At 47.1% G+C, this 17044-nt stretch overlaps 1 protein-coding gene across 1 annotated transcript in view; it reads right to left on the bottom strand.

Moving 5' to 3' along the window:
• APBA3 (amyloid beta precursor protein binding family A member 3) overlaps positions 1-17044 on the bottom strand; it is a 369129-nt gene that overhangs the window by 119477 nt on the left and 232608 nt on the right. The window contains exons 3-4 of the mRNA XM_069649423.1: positions 12782-12821; positions 11753-11898 (exon numbers count right to left, since the gene is read on the bottom strand). Of these exons, the coding sequence (XP_069505524.1) occupies positions 11753-11898; positions 12782-12821 (186 nt within the window). The remainder of the gene's footprint in view (positions 1-11752; positions 11899-12781; positions 12822-17044) is intronic.

Raw genomic sequence — 17044 nt, 5'->3', positions numbered from 1 at the left:
AAATCCAAGCAGAAAGAGGACCTTTAAATAATATGCCATTTACACAGAGCATGTTACAATATTACGGAAATCTTCACGCAGGGCAAATCGCAGCATGACAAAGGCCTGCAGCAGGAGCACATTTCAGGCTCAGAATTACAGGGCCCTGTATTACACAGGCTCAGAATTACAGGGCCCTGCATTACACGGAACTGCAAACAGAGCATGGCAGCAGTACAAGGGAAAGCAGACTGAGTAAAACCAAGCATTGCAGCCACCAGCCAGCATAGATGGCCACTTTATTTCAGAACGCCATGTTAGTGACTCAGCACAGCAGGAACGCTGCTGCCAGAAGGAATACAAGTCCAAATAACGGAGGGGAAGGTCCGTGGAGCTCCCCAGCGAAGGAGAAGGCAGGTAACCTCAGGCCGCAGCAGCAACGCGGACTACTGCCCCCTCCCCGCTGGTGACGGTTCTGAACGGCCATATAGTGCAGCCAGGCATATCTGGTGAGTCGAACCAGATGGAGTGAACAGCTGCTTCGGGCTCAGGCGGGAGACTAATCACGACTGGCGGGTACCAGTCTTGCAGCTAGTGTACATAACCACTTCCACAGGTGAAGCGCTGCAGGTGGCCCGCACAGAAACCGGACCTGGGAAAGCCCCTGGCCGCAGCGGTCTTACCGCTGAATTCTATTCACATTTCAAGGCTTCCCCATCTCCATAAGGTGTGGCTCGAGGCCCTCCAGTTACAGATACACGCCCTCCCCACCACCCCAATCCACCCACTATGAGAGAGGCGGTCATTGCAGTTCTCCTGAAACCCAACAAGCCCGCAGGAGTGCATTTCTTACTGTCCTCTTTCGTTAATAAATTCTGACCTTAAAATCTTCGCCAAGATATTGGCTATGCGCCCGACGCCGTACATGTTCCCTATTATTCATCCTGACCAGTCAGGTTTTGTACCCGCATGGTCAACAGCGTCCAATTTGCAATGACTCTTCAATATCCTTGCACAGATAAGCCCAGAAGCCCAGGCGTTGGCGGCCACACTCTACATAAAAACAGCCTTTGTTTTGGTCTCATGGCAATTCATGTACACCATCTTCGAGAAACGTAAACATTACAGCAGGGGTACACCCATTATGTATGTCTCAGCTTGCAACAGTCTGCTCAAGTGGACTGCTCTCTACCCCGCTACACATCGCCAGAGGCACACATCGGGGCTGCCCTTTATCAGCCCTATTATTTGCTATCATCAGAGCCACTGGCAGCCTCTTTCGTTGTAGGTATCTTAGCCGGGAGTGCACATAACTTCTTCCACAGACGACGAGGCACTACTTATACTAATTTAGCATTAATATAGCGCAACAAACCCTCAGGCATCTGAGCGCTGCTCATCATTACCCAAGGTGTGTGGTGCTCATTTGTCGACTTCGGAAGGATGAAAGGATGAGTTTGGCCCTGCCAGGATTCAAACCTGCGTCAGCAGGCTCTGCACAGATGTCAAAGGGATCGCTCTACACGCTGTCCTATAGGCAGGTGCTGCAGGCCGCCCGCACAGAAACAGGACCTGGGTTTTCTCAACCAACATGGCTGACGCGAGTTAGCGTGAGAGTTCTAGCTGCCACACGGCGCCGGCACCATTGTAAATACGAGCTTAGCCATTACGCGCGAGGCTCCAGTCCACCAGTATGGGTGGAAACGCCGGTAAGTGCAGGTCTTTCGCGTCGACCCCTACGGACACTCTGTCCTGGGGGTATGCGCATGTGACCATCTCGCAATCGCGAGCGCTAATTACTTTCACTAATTAGATCCTTCCTCTCCTGTGTCCCCCTATACTCGGCGTCGCGTGCCTGCCTCAATCTCCTCAATTCCATCACATATGACCGCCTGACAACTCCAGTTTGAACACGCACATGCGATCATATAGGTATGTCAATAACATTTTTTTTTGCTCATGAATGACACAAATTCTAATTTATGCAATGCGGCTAACCTAGCATTTTTCCGCTTGCAGCGGAGCCGCAAACGTAATTCTGTTGGATATATATTTCTCACACATACAGGTAAGAATAGATGCAACAAATGTTCTGCCACTTGCCGTAATTTGGACAAGCAATACAATTGGGCAACACTTTGCAAGCCGCTTATGAGGGCTTTTTCAAATATTTATTCCATCTGAAAGAATCCAAAATCTTTCCTTTTTGTAGTATTAGAACTAGTGCCAAGCTTCCTCAGGTAAAACTACTTCTTTAATCTTTGTGAGCACATGGACATAGGTGTTACAGGTTTTGTACTCGCGGGACTGTTCCCATCACTGATCTTACTGAATATATATTTTTGTTCTCTTTCTTTATACATGGCACGGATTCGACGTTTCGATGAACATCAATCACTGCCATGACATGTCACCATATTTTGGAATGCAAACTAAATTGGCAAACTTTGTTGGGAAATGTTGTGATGCCTACTTAACATGCCACCTCTATGTTTGCTCTATGTTTTTGGGTCTGGCTGATGTCCAATTGTTGATAACCCCAATATATGATTGTCAAAAATGTACAAAATATTTATAATAACCTCGCAACCTTGGAAGAAGAGCTTGATGCTCGAAACACGTGTCGGCTGTTCTTGAATTGCATTAAATTACGCTTAATTGAGCACTCTAATTTCTGGCTGTATGCGCTATCTTTGGGAGCAAATCAACACTCATCATAGATTTAGAAAGAGGCTGGTACAATTGTCCAACCTAGAGAGAACCAGAGCTTGGGATGCCATGAGCTTCTGGGGGAAGGAGAGTACCTCTGAGGAGGTGCAGTAGGAAATTAGAATTTTTAGAGACCTCAGAGATGTGGTGAGCTTCCCTGGGCTGGGTGGATACTGGGAGGAGGTATGCGATACACTGGCCAATAACAGTAGATTGGAGGCCACCCCCATGCATTGCCCATTCCATGTGTTTGATAACATAGCTGGACCCAGGCGTAAACTTGTTGGTATTTGCTCATTACTGGTGCAGTAGTGTTTGCTACTGTACTGGCTTAAGCCCACCATCCCAACACCTACGCACTGGTTATAAGCCATCATTTGGGCCAATGGTGAGCATCAATGGGCGTCCGTCCTAGGAGTGTGGCAGCCCTTTTGGTCCTTCCTATTGCGCACTCGAGAAAACTTGAGCGCAATGCCGTAGGTCTATTGTTGTTTGTCGTGCATTGTTATTGTGACACGTGATAGCAAGTGCATTAATAAAGAAAGTTAAAGAGAAAAAGAAACACGGGACCTGTGCTTGAAGAGCAGCATGCAAGGTGGGGGCCAGATACAACTTGGAGTGGTGGGGTTCTGGAGGAGAGTCGGCTTCACATTCAACAAGGGCGGCAGAGCCCTGCTGCCCCAGAAAGACAGATGCAACAGATGGGAATGCACTGTTAATAGCCTCACTGCAATGGTAGACCCCGTACTGCCTACACGGTCACAAGCAGTGACTATTAGTCAGACACCACTGCGATACCACCCGATCTCGTGGGCCTAGCTACACATGCTGCAGTGCCAACACTGGTAAAAGACCTGCAGTCAACCCCTCTCTTGAGACTGCAAACTAACAAAGTGTAGGGCGGAGGGGCTCCCTGACTGGAGGCATGCAGAGAAACCCCCCCACCCCTCACACTTATATATTGGGCAGCTACCATGAGGAATGTTAGTGGCAGCACTAAAAGGCAAAGCAATCTGGAGGCATTCACTCGCCAAGCTGGTAAAACACGGCTGGAGCAAGACCCCGATCCTGGTGCAAGAGCCAAGCCGAAAGAGCAAGATACACCAGGCCTTTGACAAATCTTGGCCAGTATGCAAACAGGATTTGCATCTGTAAAAGACAAATTAGACGGCATAACATCTAACATCACTACCCTAAATTCCAAAATGAAACGAGTGAGCGCCAAGGCGGAGACCCGCATTGGGACAGTAGAAGATGACCTTCAGACACTTAAGACGCATGTGACCGTGATGTCTAGAGATTTGAAGCGAGTCCTGCAAAAATGCGATGACTTGGAATCTTGTTCCAGGAGGAATAAAATTTGCATTGTAGGTCTACCAGAACAATTTGGTCATGGTTGCATGGAAATAGCAGTGGAAACGCTTCTCAAGGAGCTGCTGGGGAATCCGACCTTCCGCTACATACGTAGTGGAATGCGCCCACAGGTCAGTGAAAGCAAGGCGAAACCTGGAGCTCTCCCCAAAACAGCCATTTGCAAGACTGCTCAAATACAGAGACCAGGACACCATGCTGTGGCTTGCAAGGGAAAAGGGCCTGCTGCATTTCGAGTCCGTCACCGTGCACATTTACACCAACCTTTCTACGGCTGTCCAACTGGAGCAGTGGTCTTTCATGGAGGTTAAAAAGAGGGAAAGATGAACACAGTATGCAATGCTATTCCCTGCATGTCCGAGGGTCCGGTACAGGCTTTTAGAAACCAAAAGGTGTCTGACCGACCAACCCCTTGGGATCTGTCATTCAGGTGGCCGGGGCACGGTCATCGCTATTGGATCCAGACCCCGTGGGTGGACCAGTGCGGGAGGATCACCTGGATGAGGAGTCCCGTGGGAGCGGGGCACCCGGAGGAGAGATGCAGTATCTATGTTCCCATCTTCCTGTAGAACACCCTCATTCCATTTTCCATCTAAGAACTTGACCTCCCCCTCCCTTTCCCACACACACCTGCTACACGGACCAAACCCTTGAAGGGAAGACAGGCTAATACAGCCAGTCTGGCTGACATATCCCAGTATCAGAGTCAGGCACTTGATCCTGACGACTCACACCTGAATCCGGTTACCTTTCCCCACTGGGATTAAAAGGTGGAGCCGGAGAGCCCAGAGAGCAATGCGAAAAGTGCACCTGAAGAGAGCAAGACCAGCAGTATGGAAGGGCAGGAAATCCCGGGAAGGCGACGCGACCATGGAAGCAGAGCAAACGGCACCAGAAGGTGAGTGAAATGCCATGGTCCTATCAGCTGCAGGATGAAGGTCGCTGCAGAATCCCAAAAGGGAAACTCCCTGCTACTGCAGAAGGTCACGGCGATACCTCCTTCATGTGCAGTGTGAGGACATGAAAGGAGGCAAGCCACGCTAGGCCAAAAGCCTTGACTAGACGGAAGGTCTTGATAAACTGTATCATCCACTGCCGGTGAGTGAAATGGGAGACCGGCTTGTGTTGATAAATGAAAAGGATATTAACGTTTGAAGTGCTTGGGCGGTTGTCGAGAAACCGCAAGCGAAATCACATTGTAGCAAGAATGAAGAAAGCTGAGATTGTGCGTGCGAGAAGCCGCAAAGGAAATCTGAAGCACTTGAGTGTAACCGAGAGAGGAGGCGATGGTCATACAAGGGTAAAGTCAAGGGTACAAGCCCCCACTCGTACAGTGGAAGGTCTTTGACAGAAGGTGAAATTAAGTATAAAGTCAACTAAGAACTGCAGATACCAGAAGGCCTCAGGAGAGGAGGCCGGTATAAACCTTTGAACTGTATCCAGTATTGTGGACTGCACATAGGACGGCAGCAGTGAGAAAGAGAATCCGGATTGTTGAAAGTAAAACGCACTTGCTATAAATAATATAACAGAGTGACCAGGTGCATAAAGTATTATGGGCTGCATGTAGGACGGCAGCCCCGAGAAAGAGAAACCAGATTGTTGAAAGTAAACACACTTGCTACAATAAAACAGGGTGACCCTGCGACACGCAATCGCCTATTGGAAGTCTCTGTATTGAACTGGCAAATACTTTGAAGTGAAAGCGCGAAAGATTGCAAAGTATCAAGTGTGATGCTAGCAGTTTGAAGGCTCGCGCCCGATCGAGGGAAGCCAGAACTGTCTACAGAGGAAGGTCTGAGCGTGGAGGAGGGGGACCAGAGTGGGCCAAATATTTCTTTAAAAAGACATTAAGAACTCCTGAGTGTTATATGTTAGTAAACTGGTAAAGTTAACTGAACTGTGTTTTGAAGGCTACAGTGAACCTGACGGAGGGATGCCAAGTGAAAGCAAGGGAAAGTGAATCCTGCATTTTGATAAAGTGACTGAACAGTGGTGTAAAAGACAAAGGTGAACCCAACGAAGGGGTATCACTAGACAGCCGCGGAAGATGGAAATCCTGCATGGTGAGAGCTTGGAAAAATTCTTGTGATGCCAAGCAAAAGACATTGATTCGAGGGATCCAGCCTTTTCTGAAGAAACTGCTTCCCGATGCCTATAGACTCAAGGGGTGCTCAGTCATGCCACTGTTCCACCTTGTCCCGCGAGCCAACGTGGGGAAGGGAGTGCACTAGTTCAGCAGTCCTGAACTACCAAACCCCTTTTTGAAATTTCAGTTTGCACTACACTGGTTACACATTGTCCCACACACTTTTGTTATATAGAGTAAGGATATGGCAATCGGTTTATTAGTATAGGCCATTTTGCTTTGACAGGACACCACTAGGCAGTGTTTTCTTTACTTTGATGGTCATAGCTTGTTCCCATTTTAGATTTGGGTTTAGATCAGGTGTTTTTCTCACCCATTTACTGTTCAATGAAAACTCTGGGATTGTACACCTTGTGTCTGTTGTACGTCTGATAACCATGCCTTCCTTACAGGGGCAGAGCATTCTTTACACTGCCAGAGCGAGCTGCAGCCTTCTTAGAGGCTAACATTCCAGGTATTGGTGGGTCTTCCAAAGGGCCCCAACGACTATCTAGATAACTTGAGGTACCCCAAGCTGCACATCGCACACTTTGTGATGTGTATATATTTCAAAGGGGTTGTTGCATTACCTTTAGTTGTTGAGTTCGAACTTTGTGTTTAGTAAATCAACCATGTCAATTGGCTGGGGAACGTTAAAGGGCATGTGCTATACAGATATATTTCTTGATGCTACTTGTTGGGTGGTGTTGGCAACAGAGGTGGGTGGCGGGCAGCGGAAAAGTGGCAGTCTGCCTATGCAAGGTTGCCAAGTTAATGGGGAAGTTGGTTGAGGTTTGTAATAGAGTGGGTGAGGGTTGAAATCAACCTGAGAGGGGAATCAGGTGGGGGTTACGTGTGTGGTAAATTATTCAAAACTCTTGTTCTGGCAGTCACAACACATTTTCTTTAGGGTACAGTCTATACAATTCCTGGTATACAATAGCTATCACTTATGAAGTTCAATTGTAGAGCGCGCCAAGCCCGTAGGCATCTGACCGCTGAGCTTACAGGTTATAAACATTTAACTTTTGTCCTACTTCAGGACATTACATATATACATCAAAATGTGACAGGCACACTATGGAAAGCATATGTACAGTACATTAACAGAGGCAAAAAGAGGTACATTGGAAATAATTAGACAAACTTGAAATTTCAGTAGGCATCGTAACAAGATAGTTATCTACTATGCCTAATATGGTTAGAGTGTCATATTGTGACAATATACCGAAGGGCAGTGCTATGCGACACAGCCATGATCTTGCTCCTGTAGCCATAGCTTGACATTTTTCCTAAACAGGGAGGCGGGCTCGGCTCCTAGAGTTATGGGAAGGGCGTTCCAATTTTTTGCTGCTATTACCGGGAAGATAACTCCTCCCGCTCTTTGTTGCTTAAACCGTGGGATCTTGATGCAGGGAGACTGAGCGGTTTTAGTTGGATGGTGCTGTGAATTATGCTGTTGAACAGGTATTTTGGTGCCAGGTTGGATAAGCACTTGTGGCTGAGGGCCAATGTTTTAAGTGCGATTCTCTGCTTGATTTTAAGCCAGTTCAGGTTGGGGGGTCTGGTTTCAGAGATATGTTGTTTCCTTAAGATGTTCAAAGCTGCCCTGATGGCATTGTTTTGAATAATTTGCATTGTATTAAGGTTCCGTTGTGTGGTGCCTAGATAAAGTGTATTACAATAGTCCAGTTTGGACAGGACTAGGGCTCTTGCTATTGTGATACAGTTGGCCGAGGTTAAGTATTGTCTACAGTCAGTGATTAGCTTGCACATGTAGGCAGATGAAGAGGCAATAGCATTGGTTTGTCTTGTTAAGGATAGAGCAGAGTCAATGTATATGCCTAAAGTTTTTACATCCTTGGAGATTTTGATTATATTTACATCAATGTTGAAGGAGGTAAATTGGTCATCAAGTTTGTTCAGGCTAGCAGGTGATCCTAGAAGGAGCAGCTCTGTCTTATCGTCGTCAAGACACAGCCCATGCTTAGCCATCTAAGCTTGTATAGTGAGGTAAATGTCATTGAGAGTTTTACTGTCTGTAGCGTAGTCACCAGTGATGGGAATGAGTATTTGGGTGTCATCTGCATAAATGGTATAGGTGACACCCAAATAGTCGAGATTATTAAATAGTGGCTTGGTGAATACATTATAGAGAGTAAGAGACACAGGACCCTTGGGGGACCCCGCATGTAACTGGAGTAGGTTTTGCAACGGCTGATGCGCAAAGACCCTCATGGATCTGTTAGGGAAAGACTGGATCCAAGCGTTAGCTTGATCCGAGAAATGTGCAGCAGATGTTAAATGTTTGCATAGGACTTTTTGCAAAGGCCAGTTTACCTTCGTCTTTAAGGACTTGAATGTGTGTCTTGAGGTCAATTAGCACAGTTTCTGCCCCATGTCTGGGCCGGAATCCTGATTGCCTGAGACCCAGCAGATTATTGGATTTGAGGTATTGCTGTATCTGCAGATAGGCCGCTCGGTCCAGGTTTTCAGCAGAAAAGGTACTATCGTGATGGGTCTATAGTTGCAGGGATTATTTGGGTCAAGTGTTGGCTTTTTTAGAAGCCGAAGTACCCATGCATCTTTTAGATTATTGGCTACCATGCTAGATTCAAATGAGGCATTGATGAAGGATGTGATAAAGGGGGCAAGTTCCTTCACAGCCTCTTTAATGATGGGCGCGGGACATGTATCCCCCTGACAGTTAGATGGTTTTAATTTCGTGATGATGGCTTCAACCTCTTTGATAGGTAAGGGGGTGAAGTTGAATTGGTTGTGAGTATTCCTGATTAGAGTAGAAGGGTTGGGATTGGAAATATTACGTGTATTAGTTTCTATTTTACTTTGAAGCATAGTCATTTTATTGTGTAGCGCGTTCTGAATGTTAATGCGCCAAGATGTGTACCACTTATGCTGAGGTTCAGCTAAACACAAAAAACACTTGATCAAGTTATTCAGAATATAAAACAATAAAGGATTCCAGGCCTAAAACAAACTCTTCATAATAAAAAACCACAAGTAACAAGCTAAAACATTCACTACTAATAAAATACACATTCACTGTGGTGTGCTCTGAGAAGAGAGCTAACACTTCACTTTTAGAATACAATTAATGCAGTGTTAGGATACTGTTGAATATTAAAGCAAGTGAATAAAAAGAACAAGGTAAGTAACTATCAGTTGGAGAACTAATATGTTGAAAATGAAGGAGTAAGAAACAGCATGCAAAGCCTTCTCTTGTAAAGCACCAAGCCTTAAAACTCTTTTACCTAGCAGAAAAGAAGGGGCCTAGTGCCCTAGAGTTGCACATCGCAATGAAAGTTTCTTCAGCAGGGTAGGAGTCTAAACAAGTGTTGGCAAAGCCATCGGGCAGTTTGTAAGTGTCTTAAAATTAATCGATTGAAGAAAGTTCTTGGTGCCCCCTGTCCTTATCCAACCACTTTAGGGGAAACCCAGGGGAAGATCCTTGACCAGAGCATCATTTCTCATGGTCAAACAAGTGTGAGATAGGGCAAGGACTTTATGCTAATTAGACCCAATGGTGACGGGGGCAGAAACAGGTATGTGCACTGAAGAAGTTCCTGAAATCCCTGGGCCCCCTGATCTCATACCTTTGTTCGGTTGGAGGAAGACCAGGGCTCTCGAATGCAGCGGCCACTTTCAGGATTGAGTTATTAGGTCTGGCTAGTTCTTGGTTCGAGCTCGGAATGATTGGTTCTAGACACTGGACAGCTGGCCACCACTACTGGACTGAAGAAAGGATCACCACTTCGGCGACGACCTCAGAGGACTCCTAGGACACGATGCTGGTGGTGACCACTCTGAAGAAATGGCAACAGACGACCCTAGTGGCAGAGCAGAGCCCCTTTTTGTGATGGGGAGCTGCAACGTCTTGGAAATGCTTTTTGTTTTATAGGCTGAGAATCTGCAGTCTCATCAAGGCTCAAATCGGGACAACAACTGGTAGCCCAATTTGAAGCTAGTCAGCCCATAAGATGGTTTTGGGACGCTTTTGAAGGCTTCCAAGGGCAATATGCTCAAACAGTGGTGGAGAGTGGTTGTTACCACCAGTCTGGGGGTCTAAGCACTGATGAAGGTCTTCTGGAAATCAGCAAAAGTGCAGGGCTTCACTGTGAGAGATTGAAAATGTGCTTCTGTCTGGCTTCCAATGACAAAGTCCCGGTTTTTCAGCAGGATGCACCTCATCTTAGGGGACTTTGCTCCACCAACAATTTGAAGAATTGCTGCAGGGGTCTTCATCTTATCCAGGATTCGAGCTGGAGTCGCTTACAAGCCCACCAATTGTAATGGCTTCCATCATTCATACTCACAGGGGCTGTCCTGGATAGCCTCTGGGCAACACCTCTGGCCAGCAACAGACTAACATGGATGTGGACTGGGTCCAGACACTCCCAGACCGAACATCCAGACACACACAGACACAGCTACTTTCCCTACGAAATATGGAGCTTTCCCTGGGAAAGGGCTTACCATACATGGGACATTCAGCCCTAGGAGGGCAGAATGAAGGCCAATGTACAAGATGGCCCAAGGACAGTCATACATCTTGTGCATCTCTACTGCTCTTCAAAGGCGGCGATGTGTGCAGGAAAAAAAAAGACAGAATTTTACTATGGAGAACAGAGTTCTTCTGCCCAAATAACCATATGGATTGATCAGTGCCCTCCCTTGTGCTCCCCCCAAAAGATGTGCTTAGCAAGGTAAGGCAAGTAAAAAGGCTTCACTGACCTCCAAAAAGTCAAGAAAGGTGAAGAAAAATAGCAACAAATTGGGTGTCCCATCGATAATTATGGCGGGAAAGCAATACATACAATGTCATTGAGAAATGTGCACCCAACACGCAAGCACTTGCTGTAACCAGTACTACATTAGTATCATACAGTATACCAGGGGCCTAGCCAGTGTGCCATTTGTGCTGCCACCCAGTTCTGTAGAAATGTCCACGTCACCTTTGTGGCTGAGGTGACTGGTGCATTTCTCAAAACACAAGCTGAGCTGAACCTTCCTACACTTTGTTCAGATAAATGCTCAAGACCTATCTGTTCAACTAACCTAATGCTGCATGTACCATTGAATTTATTATGACTGTAAACAGTGCCTGGATGCCCAAGGGTTTTGTGCGCTTCTACAAATGTATAAATAAATAAAATAAATACAAGTACACACATTGCATCCTTCTTGCAATTATTTACATGACCGTTTTGAGCATTTGCTCCATAGTTTCATAAATATTGTGTGGCATTCCCTTATTGAATGCCACATAGGCTGAGAGTGTTCCCTTCAGCCTTGTATACTCTGCCACATTTGCTTCTTGGACTGTCAAAGCAGACTTGGGTTAGAGGGGGAGATCCTATGTTGCTTAGTTACGGGTAGGTCTTTCTCACACCCTAAATGTTCTGAAGAGTTAACAGATTGCAAGATTTTTTGACAACTGGAAGAAAGTTGAACTTGGTGCACACCGTCTCAAATGAATTAACCTAACAATCTTAGATTCAATGTCCCCCACATAGGTTATTACTGCCACCTCCTGCAGCTTCTTACCTTGATCCGGTCAACTGCCTCCTGGGCTTGCCGCATGCGGGTGCCAGTGGATGGGTTCTTCTCCGACGTGAGTTGTGTGGATCCAAGGTACTTGGCACCAAATATGATCCCGTCCAGTAGGTCCTCCGGTTCACAGGGGCCAGGTACTAAAAATCACAAAGTGCAACCAGTCAACTATCGGTACAAGCACTAGATCACTTGTCAGCACCACTTGTCACGGCCAGTGTGGTTCCAGATATTCAAGCTCTTAACATTTCTAGTCATCAACAGTGAAAGGAGTATGGCCTTGCAACCTGTCCTTCCATGTCCCATTTGATGGTCATCTACTAAATATGGGTGATAAAAACAGAACGCTACAGAATCACTTGTAGCCGGGTTATTGCCAGCAGGCAGGATTGGTCTCCAGACTCTCCACAGACCATCACTGGCTACACCACTTATTCCACAATCAAATAACAGCATCATCAATGAACTTTCAATGGCTGGGTCACTACTGCTCTCCTCCCCCTTTCTCCAATACCACAGACTAGCTGCGTCAATTCAAATTTCTTCCTGATCCTTCTTGTCAACAATAATGAGCAGTTCATCTTTTTGACATCATTAATTACTGGCACAAATACTGCCAAAATGGATGGCACACTTCACTACTCCCTATGACCAAAGACTAGCAGGATCACAATCTGCCCCCCCCAGGACCCTCCCCATTATAACAGGACTGTTGTCTCTTCCACCAATGACTGGTCAGATCTATGCCAGATGTTGGGTCATTGCCCTGCCCCTAAAATAAACCATGCCTGTGCTGGCCCAAAACAGCTGGTTGTCTAGTTCATCACTCAAAGAAAATGTGCTTCTTACTAAACTAGGACTAAATACCCTAGTTCAAAGGCATTAGGGGGTAGAAACTGCCATTGAATTACTGATCAGCAGGTATTCTATGATCTCCCTCAATACGGTCAGCAGTGGAGTAGACATGATAGGGGGGGGGCATCTAAATGAAAGGGGCCCATGCAGGTCAGAGAAGTGCCTCACCTTCTTTTAATGCAGGATAAAATGACACCGATTCCACCATCTGCAATAAAAAGTTTACCAGTGTGAGTTAGAATAAAGGAATCGCGCTCATACAATGTAACAATGCTTCATCTGCAAACCCTAAAGTCCATATTACAAACTACCTTCACATTTCGACAAACCGAAGCAAGGTCATCAGCTATTGGAATGTAGGAATCCTAGAATAAGATTTCCCAGTCGGGAACATTAGTATTTGATAGCAGGGAGTGAGGTGCCATGGTAGATCTGTTGAAGTTGTATAAAGGATTGGACAGCCAGGGAAGATTGGAGGGGATTGCATGCAGGGATAAAAGTTAACCATTAACAATTCAGGAGTGCACAGACAATGAAGAGGGGGCCCACTCCGCTGTATGACAGGGTCAGAAATCTGGTATTGTCACAAGGGGATAAAAAACCCTCTCAGGCTCTGGGGCGAGTCCTACAAGAGTGGAAGCCAGAATCAGTCCTACCCCAGAGGTGGACAGCGGCAGCTGAGAGTTCCCCATTTCATGTCCCCTCCCCAAGTGCCAGTCTTTACATGTGCAGTATCAACTTGTATCACTCCATAACTCTTGAAATAAATGCTGCCTAAGTTCACTCTTTCACTTCTAGAACTGTTAGAGAAGCAAAAACCACATGGAGAGACAACAGCAGGACAGCAGCCCATCAGCGCCCCATGCAAGCCATCTTCAGATACAACCGGGGGAAAGAGCCAACAGAAGAGGAACTGGAACTCCTATGCCACTGTTCCAGGGGTCGTAAACAGATCCCCAGTCCCTGCGTGCAGAAAAGCTGTGGCCGCTCAATAGGTCTTCACTGACCTGTGGGGGCTATGGGATGGGGAACGCACCACGGTCTACTGATATGAACTCTGACACTTAGCTGCGCGGGCAACCTTTGGGGCTGCATGGACTCCCTGTGTGAAGAACAGGGCAGGTCTTAACCCACTCTCTGTAACATCCCGCAATTGTAACCCCTACGCCAGGGAAGACAGGGCCAAACTGGCCAGGGCCAGCACACCAACCAGAGGATGGGGAGAAGGATAAGAGGAACAACAGAAAGCATGAAGTTGTGGGTTGTTTGGGTGACCCAGAGGAAGAGGCGGTAACAGACCTGTAGGGGGAAGGGTGGTAGATTGGCATGTGGAGGACATTTTGGGAAAAGGTGAAGCATTGTTTGGTGAGAGCAAGTCGTACTGAGTGGCGTGAATGTGTGCAAGGTTAGGGAGTTTGTTAGAAGGAGTAAATGGGAAGCAACAGTGAAAGGATTTGGACTGGAGAGAAGGTACGGTGGAGCAGTTGTGAAGAGGGAGCGAGCAGTAGTGCGGAGGCGGGAGCAGAGTGCAGAGGTGAGCTTAATAACATCAAAGGGAGAGATATAGGTGGGACAAAGGAGGAGGACCACAGGAGTAGGAGTGACGATGGGTGAAGGTGGGAGTAGGAGAGTAGAGTTGGGAGGCAAAAAGTATTCAGAGACAGAGGAATATCAGGGCATGAGAGGCAGAAGATTGAGTGGTGCAGAGTGTCTAAAGTCACATTCAGGATTGGACAGCAAAGGGGGAAAACTGTGAGACAAGGTCAGCAACCCGACTGTCACAAGTGGATAGGAAACCCTCTCACCCTACGGATGGAAGTCAGAGCCAGTCCTACTGCAGAGGGGGGCATTGCCAGTTGAGCGGGCCCCATTTGCTGTCCCCTCCCCAAGAGCCAGTCTTGACATGTGTTGTACCAACTTGCATCACACTCCATACCTCTTGGCAAAAATGCTGGACACGTTCTTTCCTTTCTAGAACGAGGCCCTCTTGAATGGACAGAAGAATTGGCAGAATGCTTTGAGGATCTCAAAACAGCCATTAGCAGTGCATCAGTACTAGCAACCCCAGATTACAACAACAGTTTTACCTATTCTCACATTGAAATGACAGCAGTACTCACACTGCGATCATCACAGAAACACAAGCCACTGGCGTATTACTGTGGTCTTTTAGACCCAGTTATGCAAGGCCACTTCGAATGCTAGCAAGCATTAGCTGCTGCAACACCTGCTGTAGACAAGTCTGCCACCATAGTTATGGGATGTCCACTCACTTTATATGTTGAGAACATAGTCTTTTCTATCTTAGAGAGAAACAAATCAACACTGGCCACCCAGAGAACAAGTGGTTATCAGGTCATTTTAACCAACCCAGCCAACAACATAGTGAGATGCCACCCAGTCAACCCAGCAACATTCATAGCGAAACCAGTGGGGCCACAAGATGAGGTTTCTTGGGAAATATTTCCATTTATGTGTAATTTCCCCTCCAGTTGTGCACCCCCCTACCCACAACATTTTTGCTGCTGTTAAACACCATAGTCTGACTTTGCCAGTGGAGCACAGCCTTCAGCTGCACTCCACTGGGCTTTTCGCTCACTTTAGTCTGGGGAAACTGACATGCCCTTAAATACAGTTAGTACTGGAAGACTTTATTTCCCTTAGTCCTTGCCCATGTTGCAACTTTTCTGCAACATGTAGCAAGTTCACAATGTACCTTACAGTACAGTGCACTTGGGTCGAATAGTCATTTCCAAAGGCCCTAGATACTCTAGGAGGATTTTACAGGAGAAGTGCAGCTGTGCCTTAGAAAGGGCTGGTGGCAGCTTATCGTTTCATGTAATTTCAACCGTTTCCTGCCAGGTAAACCGCGTTTACTGCGTTTGGCACAAAGAGGTGGCCTGGCTCCAAAATGCCCATGGCACAAGGTTCTTTGTCCTGTCCTTTGGCCATCTTGCCCCTTCATTTCCCCAGGTCGAGCAGACCCGGGTTTGTCCTTACTTGGGACTGCATTCTCCTGCAAAACTCCAAGCTTTCGTGGGCTTCTGCACGCCTTGTGTGTGCTTCCATGATGTGGGCTGGATGGTTTAGTTCCAATACACATACCGGGTGCCAGAGAGTCTGGTGTGCTGTGAATGCCTGGGACCACTGTGGTCCATGATTGGTCCACGTATGGTATGCCTGTCTAAGAGCATATCTCCCATTGGGTCATTTTCGTTTTGGCGTGAAGGAGATTTTTGGATAAGAGAGGGCTCCAAACACCCATACCATGTCGATCTCTGGAGTTCTCACTGAGCAAAGGATAGGATCCAAGTATCCTGAAACTAAGAAGCCGAGTCGAGGAACCGCTGGAAGGTTTGGCACCCTCAGCCTGCTGTCGTCCTGCTGGACCCCTCTGCATCTGATCGAACTAGAAGGTCTGCAAAGACACTTTGACCCATTGGACTAGTGGGACCAACTATTCTCAGCACCTTCATCAAACCCTTCAAGTAAGCATTCTCAGAAGTGTCCCTGGGCCAACCAGTGGGCTGACCAGCTTGCGCAGGACCTTTGCCCCGATACCGTCGCCGTTTCCAGGAGACCCTCAAAACTTGGTACATCGCTAGCTCTGTGTTCAAGGCACACCGAATTTCCTACACTTGGCGTTCCCAGGTCAGGAGTAAAGAGAGAGAGCCTGATCCGGAGTGAGCGCGGTTACCGTGTCGCCTAGCCTTGGAGACAAACTTTGCAGGTGCACTGCTTTTATACCCCTCTTGCCCCTGAAGCCTGTCACAGTGAAACGGGCCTGATCCATCCACCAGGAGTGGAGAAATCGCCACTGTCCAGTTTTGGAATCAATGATGTAACTTGGTCGCTGAAAGCCGCAGAGCCACAGAATTGCTGCATTTGAACCTGCAACCGAATTGGACCCGACTGCCGAAGTTTGGTCTGGAACGCGCATGGGGTCGGTGAGTGCTAGCAACCCTTACCGGTGGCCCCTAGCACATCCAACCCTTTTTACGCATGAGTGGTCCCCGAGGGCCCCTCTCCTTTTCACAGATAACTCGATAGCTCGGGGTATTTCCGATTCTTGGAACCTGCTCTGCCCTGTTGGGGAGACCCTCCTCGAATAGTGGGAACTTATTCTTGTGGGATATATTGACCCACTCAACGGCATTGCCGCACATCACTAAGCTGAATTTGCGCAAGAAACAGCAACCTAGCTGCGCTGGCTCCTGTGCGCACCAGGACCTCAAAACTGAGTTTTGGCACCAACAAAAAGATTGCTGCACCATCCTGCCTAGCACACTTCAGACAAAATGGAACAAGGGGACACACTGAAAAAGTATGCCAGTGCGTTCTGAAACCTATAAATGTAATCGAGTGAAAAGGAAAGTCTGCCCTTGCTGAAAAAGCCAAAAATCCCCTTCAAAATGAAACATATTCACCCTT

The sequence above is a fragment of the Ambystoma mexicanum genome, chromosome 1p (genome assembly GCF_040938575.1).
Source record: "Ambystoma mexicanum isolate Mex_15411 chromosome 1p, UKY_AmexF1_1, whole genome shotgun sequence".
NCBI classification, from domain to species: domain Eukaryota; kingdom Metazoa; phylum Chordata; class Amphibia; order Caudata; family Ambystomatidae; genus Ambystoma; species Ambystoma mexicanum.
Note: the sequence above shows the minus strand (reverse complement) of the source record. Positions and strands in the feature narration are given on the sequence as shown.